The sequence below is a fragment of the Xenopus laevis genome, chromosome 5L (genome assembly GCF_017654675.1).
Source record: "Xenopus laevis strain J_2021 chromosome 5L, Xenopus_laevis_v10.1, whole genome shotgun sequence".
Classification (NCBI taxonomy): Eukaryota; Metazoa; Chordata; class Amphibia; order Anura; family Pipidae; genus Xenopus; species Xenopus laevis.
Genome location: NC_054379.1, coordinates 20,489,317 through 20,512,758, shown reverse-complemented (window position 1 = coordinate 20,512,758; position 23,442 = coordinate 20,489,317). Strand labels below are relative to the sequence as shown.

The window sequence follows — 23,442 nt, the reverse complement described above, 5'->3', positions numbered from 1 at the left end:
TCCATGCAAATAAGTGAGGAAGAGATGGGGCCTGCACTGCAGAACCTGAAGCCAGCACTACTTCTGACTTCACTTAACCTCATGTTGCCCCTACCTGATTCATCTATTACTTTAAATGCAAATATAATTAAAAAGAGCGGCTTTTAATTAACCCAAATTGCCAAACTGATTATTTTAGATAGATGTAAAGTAACAGAGCGATTTGAATGTCCCCTTTAATTGTCCAGGCAAGCTCTATTACGTCATTGTTTGGGAAGTAAATTCCTACGAGGTGAGACTTTCCCTTTAACAAAGAGGACAAGACTGAAGCCGAGGGGATGATGCAAGCAGGGTGCAGGGTGCAGGATTAGTCATGTGGCTGCGGGCGCATTCCTCCCAGCATGACTCACAGTGACAATGGTTTGAGTGATGTTCCCCTAGAATTCCAAGTTCTGGGCTGGGACCAGTACAAATGAAACCTGGCATATTGTTATATCTCTGTTACATGAGGATGAGGAAGGAACCCAAGTCAGAAATAAAATGATTAATTTTTTAATGGAATTGATGGCTCATTACCTAAAACAGCCGGAATTGCAAAAAGGAAATAAATACAGAAAGATAAAGTATTGCAAGGGGCTCTTAAAAGGATATGGCCAACATATAACCATATAATCGAACACATATGGAATACACAGCCTGCATGATTAATTAGCAATTCATTTAGATTCAGGATGCATGGCTGTATAAGGGAGGAACTCCACAATGCGTTCGGTGCCGACACGTCGCCATGCAACGAAACGCATGCGACGTGTCGGATGTTGTGAAGAAACAGGAAGTGAAGGAGAATCGCATGAAAGAACTACATTTGTCCAACTGTCGGATGAAAACGCAGCTGTGTTTTCATCCGACAGTCGTATAAATGTAGTTTTTACATGCGATTCTCCTTCACAACATCCGACACGTCGCATGCGTTTCGTCGCATGGCGACACAGCTCCTTTTTCATCCGACAGTTGGATAAATGTAGTGCTTAGAATTGGCCATTCTATAATACATTAATGGGGCTATTTATCAAAGGTCTAATTTTAGAGTTTTTATACCTCGAATGAACTCACAACCTGAATGGTATCTTATTTAAGAAATACTGATATGTAAAAAACTCGGCGAGTTTGGGGTTAACAACACAAAAACTCAAATTAATCAAGTTCTTGTGGGGGAAAAACTAAAATCGCTCAAACTGATCTAATTTTCGGGCATAACCCTCATAAAAAAACATCATGAAGGCTACAAACATCTCCAAATGGTTGAAGGGATCTTTGTTATTGACTAGTTATTGACACAGTGCTACGCATACGCAATATGTTGGCGCTATATAAATACATGCAAAGCCGGGCCAACCCGGCCAGGCGCCCTAGGCAGCCTGGCGGGCCAAGGCGCCCTAGGCAGCCTGGCAAGCCAAGGCGCCGGCACTGTGCGCACTCGACCGCGCATGCGCTCCAGTGCGCATGCGTAAAATGTGCGCGCGCATGCGCAGAAGTGCATTTATGCCAGTGCCAGTCGAGGAGAGACGGGACCGGACACGGGGTAGGCGACAGAGCAGGTACGTGCCTGGCGCCCCCTCAGCTTTGCCTGGAAAACTTGAATTTTTGCGGGAAACACAACTCGAACCTTAATAAATCTACTCCTAAAAGTTAACTTAAAGGTGAACCACTCCTTTAAAAGAACAGTTCAGTGTAAAAATAAAAACTGGGTAAATAGATAGGCTGTGAAAAATAAAAAATGTTTCTAATATAGTTAGTTAGCCAAAAATGTAATGTATAAAGGCTGGAGTGACTGGATGTCTAACATAACAATAACTTCCTGCTTTGCAGCTCTCTAACTCTGAGTTAGTCATCGACTTGAAGGGGAGCCACATGGGACATATCTGTTCAGTGAGTTTGCAATTGATCCCCAGCATTCATCTCAGATTCAAAAGCAACAGTTATGACCCATGTGGCCCCCCTCAAGTCACTAATTGGTTACTGCCTGGTAACCAATCAGTGGAAAGCAAGAGAGCTGAAAAGCAGGAAGTAGTAGTGTAAGAAACATTTTTACACAGCCTATTTACCCAGTTTTTATTTTTACACTGAACAATTCCTTTAAAGCAGAGCTTACAAGTGTGGGATCAAAGTGCCAGGAGTTGCACTAAAACCATAATCATTTCATTGCTATCATAGACTTATCCAACACACAACTGTCAATATCTGTGATTAATATTATTCCTGTGGGAGTCAGATATTTGCTGCACCATTTATTAAATCTAGCCGCCTTCCCACAAATCCCATTGTCGGTATGTCCATTCCGAGCACCGCAGGAGCACAAGCCAATCCTTCCCTGCGTTTCTGGATCCAATCTTACATTTCAGTTCAGTCTCGGTCACCCCGCATACCATTCCATTTGGCAATGAGACAGGGAATATGCAGCTAGTGACCTCATAGTCTATTGCCATGGTAACGGATGTCATAAACACAGCTTCCTAGTGACCTCACTGCTGAGCTTTGCATAAATATTACTGTACTGTGGCCCACAACCAAGAGCAGGGTGACCGGCCAAGGACCAACTCCTCTGCACCAAGGGATTCCTCTAGAATGTAGAAACTTTCCCTTTCAACTCATGTGAGAAAAATCAGATGCATGCTCCCTGCTCTTCACATTCTGTATATAGCACTGACAAATATGAGAATATTTAGCACCTGGTGTCAGTCCCTGCCCCACCTCAAATGCTCACAAAAGTGTCATTCCTAATCAGGGGTAATTAATAACTCATAAGTGTTTGGACTGTAAGAGGAAAACACACACATGGAACATATACAGATTTCATTCAGTTTATACCCTGGTCAGACTTTGCATATGCATCTGGCTGAATGTTTCACAAACAATTCGGGATTTGGCCGAATCCCAAAATAGTAGTGTAACGTAGTGATGTGCAGGCCGACCCGATACCCGCGGGACCCGCAGACCAGGCCAACCTCGCATGCTCCTTTCTGAGTCATGAGCGGGTGCAGGTTGAGCTCTTCTTACTGCTCTCCCCGACCTTCCAAATGGCGGCTTCCAACTTTTTATAGACACGCGCCTCTCGCCCCACCCCTTTTGTGACATCATCGACGGGGCGGGTCTATAAAAGAGACCCGGAAGTCAGGCTCAGGCGGGCACGGGTGGCGTCCGGGTGCGGGTCAGGAAAAGCCCGACCCGCAGATCACTAGTGTAACGATCTGTTTAGCGAGGAGCCTTGGGAGACAGTTGGGAAAACTGTTCTGTGTAACAGGAGAACCCCTGCCAACCCTGGTTTAACCATCACCGTTTAGGGACCCCGGAACTTTCTGCGGCGGGTGATGGACAAGGCACTTGCACACTTCAGGAACAAACGCAGTACAGAGAAGGGGAAGGCAGAGAAGTGAGCCAAGGTCAGGGCAGGCAGCAAGGATCAGAGTCAGTAGCCAGGCAGGGAGTCAAAAACCAATTTAGCAAACAAAACACAGGCTTGAGCAGGATCTGAGAACCAGAAGCAGTTTGGACAAGGGGGAGCGAGAGGGTTTTAAAGGAAAACTATACTCCCCAAACAATGTAGGTCTCTATTAAAGCATACTGAGTAAAACAGCTCATGTGTAAAACCCTGCTTCATGTAAATGAACCATTATTATAATAATATACTTTTTTAGTAGTATGTGCCATTGGGTAATCATAAATAGAAAATTGCCATTTTAAAAAATAAGGGCCGGCCCCTGAGATCGTACAATTCACTGTGCACACATACAAACCACATGTAAGGTCACATGAGCCAATTAACAGACAGAGTTCTGCCTTTTGCTTCCTCACTTCTTCCTGTTACAGTTAGTGTTGAAGTATTTCTGGTCAGGTGATCTCTGAGGCAGCACAGATAGAGTCACGAAATGGTGGTTCAAGGCAAGATATGTAAAAGGGCAATATTTATGTAAATATATATTCCAGTTTGGTAAGATTCTTTCATATGTCATTCAATTTGATATAAACTATCTGTTGCTTAAGTATTCATTTTGGGGGTATAGTTTTCCTTTAAGGGCTAGGGAACCAATCAGGAAAGGACATGTATGATGGGCAGGGTAGAGGAACAATAATCAACAAAATTCCTATTTGTTAACAAACAGTGCGGGGAATGCGCACGCTCATGACATCACAACACCCACCGTAATGCGCATGAGTGTAATGAAAGAGCCAAATGGATCCGCTGGTAAGTATGTCTAAAGGTAAGAAGATGCGCCTGAACGGTGCAACCCTACTTTTTTTTTTTTGCAAAACAGCACTTTATTTGCTTTAGCAGCCACTGAGTGATTCTGCCTAGTGTTGCACACCTTGTTATCCACAGAAATCCCCAGATCCTTCTCAATTAAAGGAACAGTAACAACTAAAAATGAAAGTGTTTAAAAGGAATGACAATAATGTACAGTTGCCCTGCCCTGGTAAAACCAATGGATTTACTTCAAAAACACCACTATAGTTTATATAAACTAGCTGTGTAGCCATGGGGGCAGCCATTCAAGCACAGGATACACAGTAAATAACAGAAAAGTACTACTATAGTTTATATAAACAAGCTGCTGTGTAGCCATGGGGACAGCCACTCAAGCACAGGATACACAGTAGATAACAGATAAGTACTACTATAGTTTATATAAACAAGATGCTGTGTAGACATGGGGACAGCCACTCAAGCACAGGATACACAGTATATAACAGATAAGTTTTGAAGACACCCATTGTATACTACAGAGCTTATCTGGTATCCTGTGCCTTTTTTCCTTTTCCAGGTTTAGGTGACTTCTGATATCCTCATATATGTAAAAGTGACATATATATAGATGTAGAAGGATCCGCACTCCATATCATGAAAAAAAATATAGAAAAATTATATAGGGGGGGCCCCTCGCTCCCATTCCCTCCCTTTTATTTTCTTAAATTTTCATTATGGGGACCGGAGCAATGGGGATTGGTGCACATGAAATGTAAAAAACTACAGTATCTCCTGCGTATCCCCAGTGTTTCTGAACTAATGTGGGTGTGGTTGGGCAGCATGCCACCCCCTAAAATTCTGCCACCCTTGGCCCGGGCCTTGGTAGCCTCTCCACAAATCCGGGCCTGTATTTACCATTAATATAGATGTAATATTTCAAATCATTAGCCTGTTCCCTGGGATGTAAATGCCAATTGTAACCATATTGCAGTGTAGTCAATCATAGCACTAGAAGGTTTACGGAAGAAACTGGAAATGGCAACAGCAACAGAATGTCTAAAAGTTCCTCTGACACGGAGTCTCTGTATCTGACTGGTCTCCTCACAATGACTATAGGCACTCCACAGCACACAACAGGAACAACCATAAACTGCAGAATTTATTAGTGTTTCAGCAATAACAATAAACTTACCTGACGAGGTCGGTCATACAGGAACCCACGACAATCACTTCTGGCGTCATTGTTTGAGCCTAGAGAATGAGAATAAAACATTAGCAAACTGTAAGATGGACCTGAGGGTCCAAAGGTCTCACTTACAACTCTCACAGGCAGTGACATTTCAACACACACACACACAAAACTACTGAAAGGGCAGATAATATGTGATTAGGACTTGACCAAGAAGAATGAAAACACATTTTATAGTCCTTTTCTCCCACAGGATTCAAAGAGTTTACAGGGTTCCTACAGCAATCAATGCAGCCATTAATGATCATGTTTATTATGGTGTCGTTTTTATTTTTAAATTACACTGTATACACTGCAAATAATTCACTCTACCATAAAAAATGTTATTCCTGAACCAATAAGTGTAATATTGGTGTGTAGATGTCATCTCAGGTCATTTTGCCTGGTCATGTGCTTTCAGAAAGAGACAGTGCTACACTGTGGAACTGATTTCTGGCAGGCTATTGTTTCTCCTACTCAATAAAACCAAAGGAGTAGCAGTGGGACCTGGAGTGTTACTATTGAGTGTTATTCTTATAGCTACCAGGGACCTGTTATCTTGTGTTAGGGAGCAATCTAGTTACCTTCCCTTTGTTCTGCTGATGGGATTCTGGGGGGAAGGGAGGGGTGATGTCACTCCAACTTGCAGTACAGCAGTAAAGAGTGACTGAAGTTTATCAGAGCACAAGTCACATGCCTAGGGGCACCAGGGAAACTGACAATATTTACCAGGCCCATGTCTGATTTCAAAATTAAATATAAAAAAATCTGTTTGCTCTTTTGAAAAAGGATTTCAGTGCAGAATTCTGCTGGAGCAGCACTATTAAAGGAAAACTATACCCCCAGAACAATGTAGGTCTCTATAAAAAGATATTACATAAAACAGCTCATGGGAAAAGCCCGCTTTATGTAAATAAACCATTTTCTAGTAGTATGTGCCATTGGGTAATCATAAATAGAAAACTGCCATTTTAAAAAATAAGGGCCATCCCCTGGGATCATACGATTCACTGTGCACACAAACATACCAACAAATCCATGAAAAGAAAAAAGTTAGGGAACTGGCATTGTAATAAATAGTATGGAATCTTTGTTTCATAAATAAAACCCTTAGATTAGAGCATAGATAAATGTGGTACATTTTTGAAAAGGTAGCAAACTCTCCACATCATAAGGTGGGTCCAGGTGTATATGCCCCAGACCTTCAGCTCAGGGAGAAACACAGTACAGGTATGGGACTCGTTATCTAAAAAGCTCCAAATTACGGAAAGGCCATTGCCCATAGACTCCATTATAAGCAAATAGTTCTAATTTTTAAAAAGGATCTCCTTTTTTCTCTGTAATAATAAAACAGTATCTTGATCCCAACTAAAACATAATAAATCCTTATCGATCGCAAGACAATCCCATTGGATTTATTTAAAGTTTAATTGATTTTTTTAATAGACAAAGTATGGAGATCCAAATTACAGAAACACCCCTTATCTGGAAAACCCCAGGTCCCAAGCATTTTGGATCACAGGTCTCATACTTGTACCAAAACTAGTCTATAGAGCGTATCATTGTTTGCAGAGGGTGGGGGGTTTTGGAACATCTTTTAATTAAGATATTGAAGAGCAGCAGAATATCGACTGTGGTCCAGTTTTGTGCCAGCCTGTGATCTATTATTGTGATGCTAGCCAGGCCTGGACTGGCAAATTGTGGGTTCTGGCAAATGCCAGAGGGGCTACCGTAAGATGCCATAGATAGTCACTATTTATTGGGCTGGGGAGGGGGCTGTTTGGGTCTCATAGTACTTGAAATACCAGGACCTGTTTTGAGTCCCAGTCCAGGCCTGGTGCCATCTGACTCGTGATTGCCCTAAGGCTACCTACTGACAAACAGGAGTCTGCAAATGAACTGCCTTCTGGCTTTGGGTCTTTGTAGCATTAATGGAACTACTGGGAATATTCTGCCCTTGTTCAATATATGTGGGGCTGTTGGGTAATTGCCTTTTCATGAGTGTTAGTAGTGGGGCTGTTGGATAATTGCCTTTGAGTGTTACTGGGGCTGTTGGATAATTCCCTTGGCATGAGAGTTAGTGAGGCTGATGGGTAATTGCCTTTACATTAGTGTTAATGGGGCTAATGGGTAATTCCCTTGGCATGAGACTTAGTGGGGCTGATGGGTACTTCCCTCTACATGAGTGTTAGTGGGGCTGATGGGTAATTCCCTTAGCATAAATGTTAGTGGGGCTGATGGGTAATTGCCTTAGCATGAATGTTAGTGGGGCTGATGGGTAATTCCCTTTGCATGAGTGTTAGTGGGGCTGATGGGTAATTTCCCTTAGCATGAGGGTTACTGAGGTTGATGGGTAATTCTCTTAGCATGAGTGTTAGTGAGGCTGATGGGTAATTCCCTTTGCATGAGTGTTAGTGGGGCTGATGGGTAATTTCCCTTAGCATGAGGGTTAGTGAGGTTGATGGGTAATTCTCTTAGCATGAGTGTTAGTGAGGCTGATGGGTAATTCCCTTTGCATGAGTGTTAGTGGGGCTGATGGGTAATACCCTTTGCATGAGTGTTAGTGGGGCTGATGGGTAATTCCCTTTGCATGAGTGTTAGTGGGGCTGATGGGTAATTGCCTTAGCATGAGTGTTAGTGAGGCTGATGATTAATTCCCTTAGCATGAGTTTTAGTGGGGCTGATGGGTAATTCCCTTTGCATGAGTTTTAGCGAGGCTGAGGAGTAATTGTATTTACATGAGTGTTATTAGCAGCTAACAACAAATCTCCCCTACCAGACTAAGAGAAGGCCAAGTCTGAGACATGTCACCGGCCGTCAGCCACCTCCAGCTCCCAGCAGATTGGATGAACAGTCTAGGGGCGGGACAGTTGCCTCCATTCCCCCCCATCCTTCTACTGATTGGAAGAATAACGCTGGCAATTTAGACAGCTGACCGCCCTCTCTCCAATCATATCGGTCCTTTTATTTTCCCTCACTCTGTGATCCACCGAGGTCGCCATGGTTACAGGGCAAAGTGTTACCTGTTCTGTCCTGTCACACAAGAAGTACTTATTATGTGATATAACCAGGCGTAAAGCATCTAGCACATCCAGTGCTTTGTTGTAAAGACGAAGCTGCAGTTATTGCTATGTTGTACTGTTGAGTATGGTGTTAGTTACTGGTAACGAGTGCCCTGCCTTCAGGCATTGCGTAGGACAGCTGTGAGGCTCAGTGGGAGGACCTCAGCTTGCTTCCTGCTTGCATTGAGCATTGGTTTGTGTCGGGTGAGTGTTTTACAGCGCTGGGGCTGGAGCCTCACTGTCCTTTATAGTCCTGGGTTCTTCCAATGGGGTTAGTTTAGAAGACAAGGAGGGTACCCAAATCTTTCCTGCACTACAATTCCCAGCATTCCAGGCTGTCTCGTTGTGCTGGGGATTGTAGTAGAGTAGCAGCTTCTGAATAACTAATTTAGACAAATGGTTGTTTTCATTTCCCATGCGTGATCTAAGATTTTATTGTAAGGAACCAGAAATGCTAATCCCATGCCACTGGATTGTCAATGTGGTTTTAATTCCTTGTTCATTCCTCTTCAGTCTGTGAAATCAAAGGGACCATTTATTGTAATTTAATTTAATTGGGCAAGCTGGGCCCAGAGTCTGCATTTGCTGGCTATTCAATGCCATTGTGGTGCCCAAACTACAACTCTTGCCAGGCCCCAGGTCTGGACTGAGAGTCAAAATAGGCCCTGGCATTTCAGGTACACAGAGGCCCAAACAGCTCCCACCAGCCCACTAAATAGTGACTGTGTTTGGCACTTTATAGCAGCCCCTCTGGCATTTGCCAGAACCCACAGATTGCCAGTCTGGGCCTGCCAGGCCCTAATATGGACATAAAGAGATGCAGTCAGACCTTTTTATGTGGGCAGGAGGGAGTATGTAGAATGTGTGCTTCTCCTGTTGTATTATATCATTGAGGCACAGAAGGTTGCACTTTAAAGGAACAGTAACACCAACAAAATGAAAGTGTTTTAAAGCAGTGCTCCCCAACTTTTTTTGCACCACAGACCAGTTTCAAGCAAGACAATTGTTACAAGGGCCAGGGGTAAGGGTGTAGATACGTTGGTGCATTTCAAGCTTTCCCAAAAAAACTGTTCAAACCGTATTTTGGCAATATGTAAAAAGCTTCCAGGGCTACGATCAGCTGTTGTCATGGCAATGGCGTGTCAGGGAGCTGGCATTGCAGGTAATAAGGGCCTTTTTCATTGTTTTTGCAACAATTATAGGCTGCAGCTGGGTCCAGAGGGGGCACAGCCCACGGACCACCCCTGTGGTTTTTAAGGAATGACAATATAATGTACAACTGTTGTGTTTACTTCAGAAACACAACTATACTTTATACATACAAGCTGCTGTGTAGCCACGGGGGCAGCCATTCAAGCACAGATAAGTTCTAAAGTATCTTATTGTATACAATAGAGCTTATCTGTTATTTACTGTGTAACCTGTGCCTCTTCTCCTTTTTCAGCTTTGAATGGCTGCCCCCATGGCTACACAGCAGCAGGCCTGGGATTCAAAATAGGCCCTGTCATTCCAAGTACACAGAGGCCCAAACAGTCCCCACCAGCCCACTTAATATTCACTTTCTATGGCATCTTACAGCAGCCCCTCTGGGATTTGCCAGAACCCACAGATTGCCAGTCTGGGCCTGCAGAGCAGTCTGATTATATAAACTATAGTAGAGTTTCTGAAGGAAACACGCCAGTGTTACCAGTGCAGGGCAACTGTACATTATATTTTCATCACTTTAAGACACTTACTTTTTTTGGTGTTAATGTTCCTTTAAGTTACAGCACAACTATTTCCCAGACACAAGTGATCTGTGTATGAGCACCAAGGGGTACCGCCGCTGTGGGTGGCACAGTGCTGACTTGTGGGTGCTGAGCCGAAAGGATAGAATTAGAAAGGCTAAACCCCCCTGTGTAGATTTCCTGTATTGTTGCTTTGTCTGGCAAATCAATCTACCTATCCTCAGCCATTCCCATTATGTTGAATGTAATGCGCTACCAATGCCATACTGTAAGGTAAATGCTTGCTTATTTATGTGTTCTCAAATAATTCACACTGTGTCAGTTATAGGCTCTTCCGATGTTGTTGAACTACAACTCCTAGTACAGTGATAGGGGACACAGAGTGTAGAAGTTCAAACATGGGGGGCCACTGGTTCCCTAAGCATACACCATCATTTGCCTAGACATATTTGGTTCAGAGGTTTCCACCCTAATCTGTTCATAAAGTAAGTAGGTGCTTCTGTTGTTTGCCAGAAAGCGAATAGAAATAGTCACACGAATAGCAGCAAATTAGCCCTGCCCCCACGCAAGTACAAATTTTTCCCAAATCTACACTGATTTGCACAATATGGCTCATTGCTTTCAGGCATAGGTAAATCCCATTCAGAATGCTTAAAAATCTTGTTTTAAAATGCAATAGAGAATATCACTCTCTACATCATACTAAAAGTTAATTTAAAGGTGAACAACCCCTTTGAGCATTAGCAATGGGTATAATGGACATATTGGAAGTGCAACACTGGACAATGATATTTCTTGTCTTGGATACAGGCTGTATCAACTTCAGGCTCACGACCCACAGTGGAACAATGTCTCCAGAAGTGACGTTAAACCGGATATCACCTGCCCTCTCCCCATTTATCTCTAGCGTCGTCAGAAATGGAAAAGTAGGTTTGGACTCCACAAACTGCTTGAGGATTACAGACCTTAAGTCAGGGTAAGTAGAAATCACCTTCTCTGTGTGTGTGGGCTATGGGTTTACGTAGTGACGTAATTTGATATTACTGGGCCCACAGCAAATTATTTTTCAGGCCCCCAAAATGTCTAGATGTTGTCCTGTTTTACCAATGTTTATTAGAATTGTATATGAATTAGGGCCTGGCCCCTATAGCTCCTGGGCCCCCCTACAGCCACATGGTCTGCTTCCTCTGTAGTTACACCCCTACATCATACTTAACGTTAATTTAAAGCTGAACAACCCCTTTAAAGGGATTCTGTTGTTTTTATTTCTAAATTACATTGTTTACAATTCAAGTAATTCACTCTACAATATAAAATTTCATTCCTGAACCAGCAAGTGTATTTTTTTTTTTCATTTGTAATATTGTTGTGTAGACGGCCATCTCAGGTCATTTTGCCTGGTCATGTGCTTTCAGAAAGAGCCAGCACTTTAGGATGGAACTGCTTTCTGGCAGACTGTTGTTTCTTTTTCTCAATGTAACTGAAGGTGTCTAGGTGGGACGTGAATTTTACTATAGAGTGCTGTTCTTAGATCTACTAGGGAGCTGTTATCTTGTGTTAGAGAGCAGCTATCTGGTTACCTTCCCATTGTTCTGCTGATGGGCTGCTTGGCAGGGAGGGGTGATATCACTCCAACTTGCAGTACAGCAGTAAAGAGTGACTGAAGTTTATCAGAGCACAAGTCACATGACTGGGGGCAGCTGGGAAACTGACAATATGTCTAGCCCCATGTCAGATTTCAAAATTAAATAGAAAAAAATCTGTTTGCTCTTTTGCAAAACGGATTTCAGTGCAGAATTCTGCTGGAGCAGTACTATTAACTGATGCATTTAAAAATAAAAACCGGTTTTCCATGACAGTATCCCTTTAAGATACAAGTGAAAATTCTTTAATTCAGAAAAGTGACAACAAAGATACATCTTCCTCTATTGAGTGGTATGGCATATTGGTATATCCCCCTGTTATAAGGCAACCTTTGGAAATGTGGCTGGCAGGTTGCAGGTTTGAGTCCATGCACACATAGGATCCACATTCCTCACATTCCTCATATAACAGAGCTCTGATATGAAGACTAAACATGGCAGATACCTGGTTCCTCTGTAGACAATTTAGGAAAGGTGTTTTTGGTTTTAATGTCAGAAGCCAATCTGTGATATTTCTGTTTGGTTCCAGATGTACATCCCTCACGCCAGGGCCAAGCTGTGATCGCTTTAAACTCCACATTCCATATGCTGGGGAAACACTAAAGTGTAAGCTATTTTTTCTATTTGCTCCAGAATTTCTATCCCTGTCTTTCTCTTCATTCTCTCTTGTTCTGTCTGTCTTCCCAGCCTGTTTCATTCTTGTTTCTTTGGCCCTAAGGCTGGGATATTAAATCATTGTCCTGGCCCTATTGGGAAATGCAGCATTGTTGGCTGGCTGAGGATGCTGGGATATTTAGTTGGACATCAGCAAGTTTTTGAGTTATTTAGCTTTTTATTCAGGAGCTCTCCAGCTTGCAGTTTCAGCAATCTGGTTGCTGGGGCCCAAATAACCCTAGCAACCATGCACTGATTTGAATAAGAGATTGGAATATGAATAGATAGGAGAGGGCCGGAATAGAAAGATGATGAAAAAAGTAGCAACATTTGTAGCCTTACAAAGATGGGGTTAGTGACCCCCATTTGAAAGCTGGAAAGAGTCAGAAGAAGGCAAATAATCCTACAACTATACAAATTAAAAAATGGAGGCCAATTGAAAAGTTGCTTTGAATTAGCCATTTTTTAACATGCTGAAAGTTAAGTTAAAGGTGAACCACCTTTTAGTAAACCTGAGCTAGAGTGTCAGTCCTGCACTTGTCTAGGTTTCATACTTACATACATTGTTCTTTGCATCCTTTTCAAAACTGAACTCATGTATTCTGGGTATCGTGCCCTTTTTATTCAGGTCCTTCCAAAACGAATGCACTCTGGGTCTGGTATTCTGTTCATTTATGTCCTTCCAGAACTGATATATTTTGGGTATTCTTGCTCATTTATTCAGTGAATCCAATGCATTTTCGGTATTGTGGCCTCTTCCATCAAGCCCTTCTATAACCAATACAGGATGGATAATCCAGGATGAATTATGATTACTGGTATTTAATACATAATTACAAACATCTACTTTTTTTAAATGAGTTCTGAAATCCAAATGTCCTTTGTTAGCATATATTTCCAGATCCAAAAAAAATTACAATTGATGGACTATATGTGAAAGTGAACTCCAATTTTGAATCATTGCTGTTGAGATCATTCACAAATTCCAATAAGATTAATTCACTTCCCTGCCACATGAACAGGGGCGATCCGCCAATGAGGCGAGCTGAGGCGCTCGCCTCAGGCGGCATCGCCAGCTAGGTTTCCAGGGGCGGCAAAAAGCCGCTCCTGGTGCCTTTAAGAGCTGAATTTCCGGTTTTTGAACCGGAAATTCGGCTTTACTAGGGCGAGAGAGCGCAATTGCGCTCTCCGCACTAGCGTTGCTGCCTCCCCCCCGGAAATCGAATCGGGCTGGGGGGGCGGCATTACTGGAGCCGCCTCAGGCGGCAATGCATACAGAAACGGCGCTGCACATGAATATAATATCGTCTATAAAACGTCGTCATACGAGACACACCCCCAGTTATAAGAGGGTAACCAATATATAGATTTACGTACAAAACTGCAACTAGACTATGGACAAATCTCCAGTTATAACAGGGTTACCAATGAATAAATACACATACATAACTTCAACCCTGCTATGGCCAAACCTCCAGTTATAAGAGGGTAATAGATATATGGTTACATGGCATAACTTCAACCCTACTATGGCCAAACCTCCAGTTATAACAGGGTAACCAATATATAGATACACGTACATAACTCCGACCCTACTATGGCCAAACCTCCAGTTATAAGAGGTTAACCAATATATAGATACATGTACATAACTGCAACTAGACTATGAATAAATCTCCAGTTATAACAGGGTTACCAATGAAAAAATACACATACATAACTTCAACCCTGGTATGGCCAAGCCTCCATTTATAAGAGGGTAACAGATATATGGTTACATGGCATAACTTCAACCCTACTATGGCCAAACCTCCAGTTATAAGAGGGTAACCAATATATAGATACATGTACATAACTGCAACTAGACTATGGACAAATCTCCAGTTATAACAGGGTTACCAATGAATAAATACACATACATAACTTCAACCCTGCTATGGCCAAACTTCCATTTATAAGAGGGTAACAGATATATGGTTACATGTCATAACCTCAACCCTACTATGGCCAAACCACCAGTTATAAGAGGGTAACAGATATATGGTTACATGTCATAACTTCAACCCTTCTATGGCCAAACCTCCATTTATAAGAGGGTAACAGATATATGGTTACATGTCATAACTTCAACCCTACTATGGCCAAACCTCCAGTTATAAGAGGGTAACAGATATATGGTTACATGGCATAACTTCAACCCTACTATGGCCAAACCTCCAGTTATAACAAGGTAACCAATATATAGATACACGTACATAACTCAGACCCTACTATGGCCAAACCTCCAGTTATAAGAGGTTAACCAATATATAGATACATGTACATAACTGCAACTAGACTATGGACAAATCTCCAGTTATAACAGGGTTACCAATGAATAAATACACATACATAACTTCAACCCTGCTATGGCCAAGCCTTCATTTATAAGAAGGTAACAAATATATGGTTACATGGCATAACTTTGACCATACTATGGCCAAACCTCCAGTTATAAGAGGGTAACACCCCTCCATGCTGAAATCCACCCCCTCTGTTCCCTAAGAGGCGGATGACATGCCTCGGAACCAGCAGTATAGAGAATTGAAACAGCCATGCTAAAGGTGTCATTCTCCTTTAATAAGAGCAATAAATTTCTGCATGCAAAGCAAGTATTAGCGAGAAAAAATGATGGTAATAAAAAAAACATTAAAAAAAATCATGTGATGGGTCAAAAAAATAAAATAATGCTGTGAAGTAGGGCACTCTGCTGAGCACAGGACGTCCTATACAAGTTTATTTATTCTACATCTATGGAGACACAAGTCAAACAGTGGAAATGGAGCTGCGATGTTTCTATATTTGGACATGTGTTAGCAGCCCAAACCCAGTGTGAAGCTGCAGGTTCCTGTGCGGTTTCCTCTGCATCAACGTTTGCTCTATGGGCCGCTTTGACAAAGCATTATTTTTGACACCAGCTGTATTTCATGTGCCCACAAGGTATTCTGTGGTGGATGGCAAGAGGATCGTTTATTTCCTAGGCAAGCATATCTGTGGGGCCACAAACTTCACTTCAGCTGCCACAGGAAGCATTTGCCCCCCTTCTGCAATGCAGACGGCAAAAATAGCAACATTTGTACAATGAAGTATAAAAACCAAAAAATAAACTGTTGCCCAATGAAAGAAAATGTCATTCTAAGCAACTTTCCAATATTAATTTAGTTGGTTTAAACCTTTGTGTAAATGGATTTGCTCTTGAAATTCATTATTTTTCAGTCCCATTCGGCACCATTGGTTCTGTCTCGTGAAACACTGTAGCAGAAATCAGCCTTGCGTGCTTCTTTATGGATCTTTTAATCAGCTGGGCTTCTGCTACACGGATCAAACTTAAAACATGGGTAGTTACGCCCCTGGTGACGGATGAATATGTCCCATTTTGCTTCATGGAAAAATTTGCGAATCAGTGCAAATTTGAAAAAGGTGTATTTTCACATATATTCATTTATTATTTTTTAGACTTTTTTCATTGCCCCTATTATGCTCTTTTGGGTTACATTTGAAGTACCTCTTGGCTAGTTTTGGGCTGGTTTTGTAGCTGACTTTGGCTGGTTTAGAAAATTAGACCTGGCAACCCTGGGTTCAGCCCAGTTTAACGCTGATCAGGGGCAGGAAGTTACTGCTCTGACTTTTCTCATTGGCTAGACCTAGAGGGATACAGGGACATTTTTGGGAGTATAGATGAAGCGATTTAGGAGTGGGCTTTTACATGTCCATATGGTATTTATTTGGGCAGAACCTGCCTGACCCAATGGTTTGAGACTGAACCATGCAACACTTTTACTCTTTAGCACAATGTTCAGTAAGGTATCCTTTCTACAGGGACGGCTTGTGGGCCAAACTCACTCAGAAGGCTCAACTCACAGCTCCTTCTGCAGTAAATGGAAAAGGCTGAAATGCTCATCTTAACCTCAGGCCAACACGTCCGCCATTCAGAAGTGATGGGTTAGAGCTGGCTGAAGGTTGTGACATTTCCAGGTTGGGAATTGTCTCATCTGCACCCAAATCTAACCTGATTTTAACTAGTCCACACACACTAGTCCACTGTCCTCCTCATTATTTATAGCCTGTCCCCAACCTGATGTCATCACTGAAGAGGAAAAGCCATGATGTCACTGAAGGGTTGGGGCATCATGGTGGTTTCAAGATGCCTTAATTGAATTCAGAGCGCCTCCCCCGCACACAAACCTGCCCATACACATACATGGCCATACGCACCCATGCAGTCAGGTTTCTTCACCCAAACTCACTTGGACCATGGATTCTAGCTGGCCAAGTAACGCTGCTGTGCTGATACTGAAGGCTAAGGTTTTCCAACTTCACACTATTTGTGCATTGGGTTGATTCTAAGAAAGACAGAGACACAGATTTGCTGAAACAATAAGGATTATAGAAAAGCACTGGATCTGCCCTAAACATAAGTAAAATGGTTACAATGTGAACATGCTACTGGGAAGATGTTCCCCCTGAGCCTCAAAATGTGCTTTATTGGCTCTTAATACTTAGCATTTAATAATACTGTCTACCTTAAATAATCCTCTCCCGGTCTTGCTCAGGGGAAACTTTCAGGTGGCCTCTCCTGGGGGTGGTTTAATATGATAATTTTATGTTGCTAAATGCAGATTCTTTGATTTTTTTCCTACCCAACAGGGGATATTATATTCAATGCTAGCTACCCCGAGCTGCCCCCTGACTTCATATTTGGGGAAGATGCAGAATTTCTACCCGATCCGTCTGCTCTGCATGTGAGTACAAACTTTTATTATGTTGGGATGAGGGCAATACAGAAATTTGCTTTTTAGAAGCACCTTTACTTTACAGTTTTGGATGTGACTCCCCATTTCTGTCTTGGTCTCAACTTGGCATTACTAGAGTCACTTGGTCTAAAGTCAATAATGTTGCCAACATAGGGGTCTTATCTAGAGAATGTTCTTATCAGCCATTGCAGCATGTGGTTTACCAGAAGAGAATTATAATACGCTAAGCTCTGGCTTGACCATTGTGGTCAATGTACAGTTTTTTTAATATTGTATTATGTTTATTATAAAGCAAGCATTTTTGCAGACGATCTGGGAATGTTAAAGAGATACTGTCATGGGAAAAAATGTTTTTTTAAAAATGCATCAGTCAATAGTGCTGCTCCAGCAGAATTCTACACTGAAATCCATTTCTCTAAAGAGAAAATATATATATTTTTATATTTAATTTTGAAATCTGACATGGGGCTAGACATATTGTCAGTTTCCCAGCTGCCCCCAGTCATGTGACTTGTGCTCTGATAAACTACTGCTGTACTGCAAGTTGGAGTGATATCACCCCTCCCTTTCCCCCCCAGCAACCCATCAGCAGAACAATGGGAAGGTAACCAGATAACCGCTCCCTAACACAAGATAACAGCTCCCAGGTAGATCTAAGAACAGCACTCAATAGTAAAATCCAGGTCCCACTGCGACACATTCAGTTACATTCAGAAAGCAATTCCATCTTAAAGTGCTGTCTCTTTCTGAAAGCACATGACCAGGCAAAATGACCTGAGATGCACCTACACACCAATATTACAACTAAAAAAAAATACACTTGCTGGTTCAGGAATGAAATTTTATATTGTAGAGTGAATTATTTGCAGTGTAAATAGTGTAATTTAGAAATAAAAACATCATAAAAATCATGACAGAATCCCTTTAAATGTCCGTAATCTTGTTGCTAAGGTCCACATTACCCTAGCAATCATGTGTTGATTTGAATAAGGAACTGGGAAATGAATAGGACAGGGCCTGAATAGAATTGTGAGTAATTAAAAGTAGCAGTAATTATAAATGTGCACCCTTACAGAGTATTTGTTTTCTGATGGGGTCAGTGATCCCCATTTGAAAGCTGGAAAGAGTCAGAAGAAGAAGGCAAATACTTAAAAAGACTACAAAAAATAGAAGATGAAGACAAATTGATAAGTTGCTTAGATTTGTCCATTCTCTAAAATACTAAAAGTTAACTTAAAGGTGAACCATCCCTTTAAGGAGCAAATAAATCTCTGAGAAAGGGATCTGTTCTTTTTACTATTTTTTTTTTTACTGTTCAGTATATTCTGGACTGATCACGTCTGCGTTTTGGGATCTGTTGAATTGTTTGAGCTCTTTTAACCTTATGTACTGATTAGGGATTTCCCCTTCTACAGTCCCTGTAGCCTGTGACTGCAGATTTGCTGATCTGGTAATGACTCACCCTCTGCCCGAGGCCACACACATTTGTTTAAGCTTGAAGTTGATTCATCACAGCACGAGGGATCTGATGGTTAAGGTTGGGTAGCCCAGTGCCAGGGACGTTGGCAAAGAAGGGCAGTTTGTAGGTGGATTCTTCCAGCCAGGCACATTAATTACACATTTTTATTTTCTCTAAACCCACTCCTGCATGAATGTGCCCTTTAGTCTCCTGGAGTAGCCGTTGGTGTGAAAGCATTCAGGCCAGGGCTTAGTACAAAACAGCATACTTTTGTGGATTGCCCATTAGGCTAATACAGTTTCAGACTGGGGTTTCCACCTCTGTCCTGCTCCCTTGTTTTAAAGGTGCAAGACCAAGTCTGTTCAACCCAATCCACAGCAGAGTTACCCCGTGCCTTGTCGTAGACGAGGATTATCACTTAAGAAATCAGTGAAGGCTCTCTGCAATCAATTTGTTTGAAATCCTGAAAAGATAAACTTAAAGTGGCCATACATTTAGAGGGGATGTAAAGTCAAAAAAATAAAATTCCATTTTTACTTGCTTTAATGAAAAAGAAATCTCCAATATACTTGAATTAATTAAAAAAATGCGTACCGTATGCAGTGAAATCCCCCCTTCGTTTTACTTGCTCTGACTGCTGCAGATAGTAAACTTCAGACGGACCCTAACTGCTGTGCAGGGAAACTATCATACTTTCAAATGGCAGTGGGGAGCTTCCCTACCTTACTTCCCTGACCTCGAGCAGCTTTGTTTCCCTGTAGAGCAGCTGGCGACTGTGTAGAGATTTGTATCCACAGTCCCAGTGTAGTTTGTATATTCTGATTATTAATCAGTCTTGCTGTATCGGCTTCTGGCAGTTATTACTAACACTCACATTCAAAGTCCTTAAAGGACCAGTAACATCAATTTTTTTTTACAAAAAATTCGTTAGTATAAATCGAAAAAAAAACACCAAGCCAAATGAAACTTTAAAATTGCAAAGTCTTTATTAAAAAATAACTTACAGAAACTCCACTTCCGCTCCTCTTCAGAAAAGGCGAAAGGGCGACGATCCATCGTGCGGCGCTGGATTTCTCCTCCCTGGCTATCTCAGATATTCTTCAGCATGTGAAGGAGCCGTGGTCCTTGGAACGTCGGATGCGCTGGTGGGCTCGCAGGCAGTTGTTCTCCTGGCAGTCCAGTCCCATTGCCTTCATCACAAGAAGAACACCAAGGCTTGAACTTGCAGGGGGGCACCCTGCGGAGGAGGCTGGAGGAAGAGCAGCAAGCCACAGAGGAAGGCGAAGTCAGAGGGCTCCCCAGCAGCAGTCGCGCCGGCAGATGAGGTCGCAGCACCGGTTCGTCCTATCGTCGGCTCCCCTCCCCGCATACTGTATGTTCTGCCGTGGCTGCTGCGTGCATGGGAATGCTAGCTGTATGCGCTCAATGCCACTGCGCTGTACCACCATCCCTCCCGCTCCCCCACATCTACCTGGACTCAGGACGACCCCCATGTGGCCTCCTCCAACCTCGTGCAGCAGCCCCCCAACTAGATAGTACTTGTCCTGCAGGGTCTTGGTTTAGCGCCTCAGCTGGTACTTATGATCCGGTTTTTACTTCACGTGCAAGGACTCTGGACTATACCATAAGGGCATCATGGTTCGTTTTTACTCGGTCCTGGCTGGCTTTTTTGCCCCGCCTTGCCCTGTATTGCTAGGGGGCACAGGTGAATATACAGTCTGCGGGGAGGGGAGCCGAAGCAAGGATGAACCGGTGCTACGACCTCATCTGCCGGCGCGACTGCTGCTGGGGAGCCCTCTGACTTCGCCTTCCTCTGTGGCTTCCTGCTCTTCCTCCAGCCTCCTCCGCAGGGCGCCCCCCTGCAAGTTCAAGCCTTGGTGTTCTTCTTGTGATGAAGGCAATGGGACTGGACTGCCAGGAGAACAACTGCCTGCGAGCCCACCAGCGCATCCTACGTTCCAAGGACCACGGCTCCTTCACATGCTGAAGAATATCTGAGATAGCCAGGGAGGAGAAATCCAGCACCGCACGATGGATCGTCGCCCTTTCGCCTTTTCTGAAGAGGAGCGGAAGTGGATTTTCTGTAAGTTATTTTTTAATAAAGACTTTGCAATTTTAAAGTTTCATTTGGCTTGGTGTTTTTTTTTCGATTTATACTAACGAATTTTTTGTAAAAAAATTTTGATGTTACTGGTCCTTTAATAATGAAGGCCCTTCTTATATTTCATCTCTGAGCTTCAAATAAACTCCTTCACGGAACCTTCGCTTTGCTTCGGATGTTCACCTCGCTTCTCCTCTCATCACTGCCCATTCTCATCTACAAGACTTCTCTCGGGCTTCTGCTTTTCTCTGGAACTCTCTGCCTCGACCTGTCAGACTTTCTCCTTCTTTCCAAACTTTCAAACGTTCCTTAAAGACCCACCTGTTTAAAGGGGAAGGAAACCTAGTCGACGCAAACCCCCCACCCCCCTCCCGTTTGTTGCCCACCCTCCCTCCTCCCCCCTGGCCTACCCGTCCCGCTGGGCAAATGCCCCTAACTTGTTACTTACCCTTCTGCGCAGGTCCAGTCCAGGGAGTTCACCGACGACATCTTCTTCCACACGATCTTCTTCCTGCTTTGAACGGCGCATGCGCAGTAGGATCATTTCGCCGGTACGATCTACTGCGCATGCGCGGGACTTTTGGCGCATGCGCAGTAGATCCGTACCGGCGAAATGATCCTACTGTGCATGCGCCAAACCGCCGTTCACTGCAGGAAGAAGATCGTGTGGAAGAAGATGTCGTCTGTGAACTCCCTGGACTGGAACTGCGCAGAAGGGTAAGTAACAAGTTAGGGGCATTTGCCCAGCGGGACGGGTAGGCCAGGGGGAGGAGGGAGGGTGGGCAACAAACGGGAGGGGGGGTGGGGGGTTTGCGCCGACTAGGTTTCCTTCCCCTTTAAAGACACTTATTCAATGTACCTTAATTAATCAATCATTGCTCAAAAATCACAAAATTGTTTCTAAAATCCTAATGTCTCAATTGTGCCATAACCTTTAGTTTGTAAACTCTAATTTGTAGGGCCCTCTAATCCTATTGTACTCTGTATCTTGTCGGCGCTATATAAATAAATGATGATGGCGGTGATCATGACTTGTGCTGTTTTGATAATTTATGACGATCCCTAAGCTTAACCTCCCAACTGAAGTCCAGACCGCACTGAGCATGTGCACAGTCTTGGTCTTGCAAAGATGTTTAACAAAGTTACAAGATGATAACCCCCCTGTAGCCAATTTTGAAAACATAAATGATTTGTTTAATTAGGCTTCTGGTGCAGTAAGTTCATGTTTATGTTTAGTATACAAAATACAGCATTTCTAGCCTTATTCTATTTTAGACTTTAGTTCCCCCTTTAAAGCATACCTCCCAACATTTTGGAAGTAAAAAGAGGGACAAAATGTTTTTTTCCGCACGTAGCACAGCAATTTTTGACCACACCCCTTTCTGTGGCCACACCCCCTAATTACCATGTTTGTTTTACAAAATTTGGCAGGTTATGAAAGTTTGAAAATATTTCTCCTTATCTAAACTGTGTTTTTGTGTCTCAAAATTGTTACAAAGTATCTTATTTGCACCTGTTAGGTGTTTTGGGCTCTCTGCTAAAAGCCAATTAAGTGAGAAACTTTGTTTCTTTTTCTGGCTGTTCAGTGCATAGAAAAGAGGGACTTTCCAGTACAAATGAGGGACTGCGGGTTGAGCTGTCAAAAGAGGGACTGCCCCTCCGAAAAAGGGACAGTTGGGAGGTACGTTTAAAGATCCTCTTGTTTGGTGAGGTTGACACTGACAGGGATTCTCAAACCTGCACAATCAACACCTGGATGATATTCTGCCAGATACTGGACGTGTAGGCCTGCCCGAGGACCCCATACACAGGGCGATAGGCTGCCGACTAGGCCTATCTGCAGCTTTTATATGCCTGTTTATGGCCACCTCTAATTATTCTTCCCACTGCAGCTGTCAGACTTACTGGTCTGTAATAACAGGATGGTGATCTTGTTTTCTATATACGAAATACTTCTGAAATATTCTAATAATAAATATTAAAGTTCTGCCTAGCGCTGAACCTAAATACAGAAATGTAACAAGACTCTGGGGAACCATGTGCAGGACAGTGTTTGTAATCAAAGCGAGCACCATTTTTTTCCCTTTGCCTTCAGGACTACTGGACTCTTCTTATGACCTCTGTGCCCCTGACCTGCTTTCAGACATGGGTGTGTTCCATCCGGGCAATATGTTTTATCAGTGTTGACCCTGTTTTATCTTTTTTGCACCTCTTCTTGTGTTAGATGTGAGATAAGGGCTGGAAATACCCCAAGTACTACTATTAGTCAGCAATGCAAATACTGGGAAGTTTGGATCTGATATCCCTGCAGTAACATTGCCAAATCAAAATTATTTTTAAAAGAGTCTCTTAACGGCTGGTCTTGCATTTTTTTAAAGGGAATGTTCAGCTTCATTAGTTTTTTCTATATCCAACCTGCATCTGAAAATGCCATCTATATGTTGGGGTCACTGACCTCGGCAACTGGTTTTTTTTTTGTTTTTTTTTGTTTTCTTTTTATTATTGCATTGCATATCATTATTTTCAGGCCTTCTTCCATTCTAACCTTTAAAC

The 23,442-nt window shown here is 42.7% G+C and overlaps 2 protein-coding genes across 6 annotated transcripts in view; one reads left to right on the top strand and one right to left on the bottom strand.

Moving 5' to 3' along the window:
- rbks.L (ribokinase L homeolog) overlaps window positions 1-8,273 on the bottom strand; it is a 39,684-nt gene extending 31,411 nt beyond the window's left edge. The window contains 2 exon segments of the mRNA NM_001095258.1: window positions 5,415-5,473; window positions 8,227-8,273. Of these exon segments, the coding sequence (NP_001088727.1) occupies window positions 5,415-5,464 (50 nt within the window). The 5' untranslated portion in view covers window positions 5,465-5,473; window positions 8,227-8,273.
- babam2.L (BRISC and BRCA1 A complex member 2 L homeolog) overlaps window positions 1-23,442 on the top strand; it is a 126,494-nt gene that overhangs the window by 8,425 nt on the left and 94,627 nt on the right. The window contains exons 2-5 of one of the 5 annotated variants that reach the window (XM_018261884.2): window positions 4,140-4,222; window positions 11,050-11,215; window positions 12,412-12,488; window positions 17,223-17,317. In XM_018261884.2, the coding sequence (XP_018117373.1) occupies window positions 4,183-4,222; window positions 11,050-11,215; window positions 12,412-12,488; window positions 17,223-17,317 (378 nt within the window). In that variant the 5' untranslated portion in view covers window positions 4,140-4,182. 5 annotated transcript variants of the gene reach the window in all.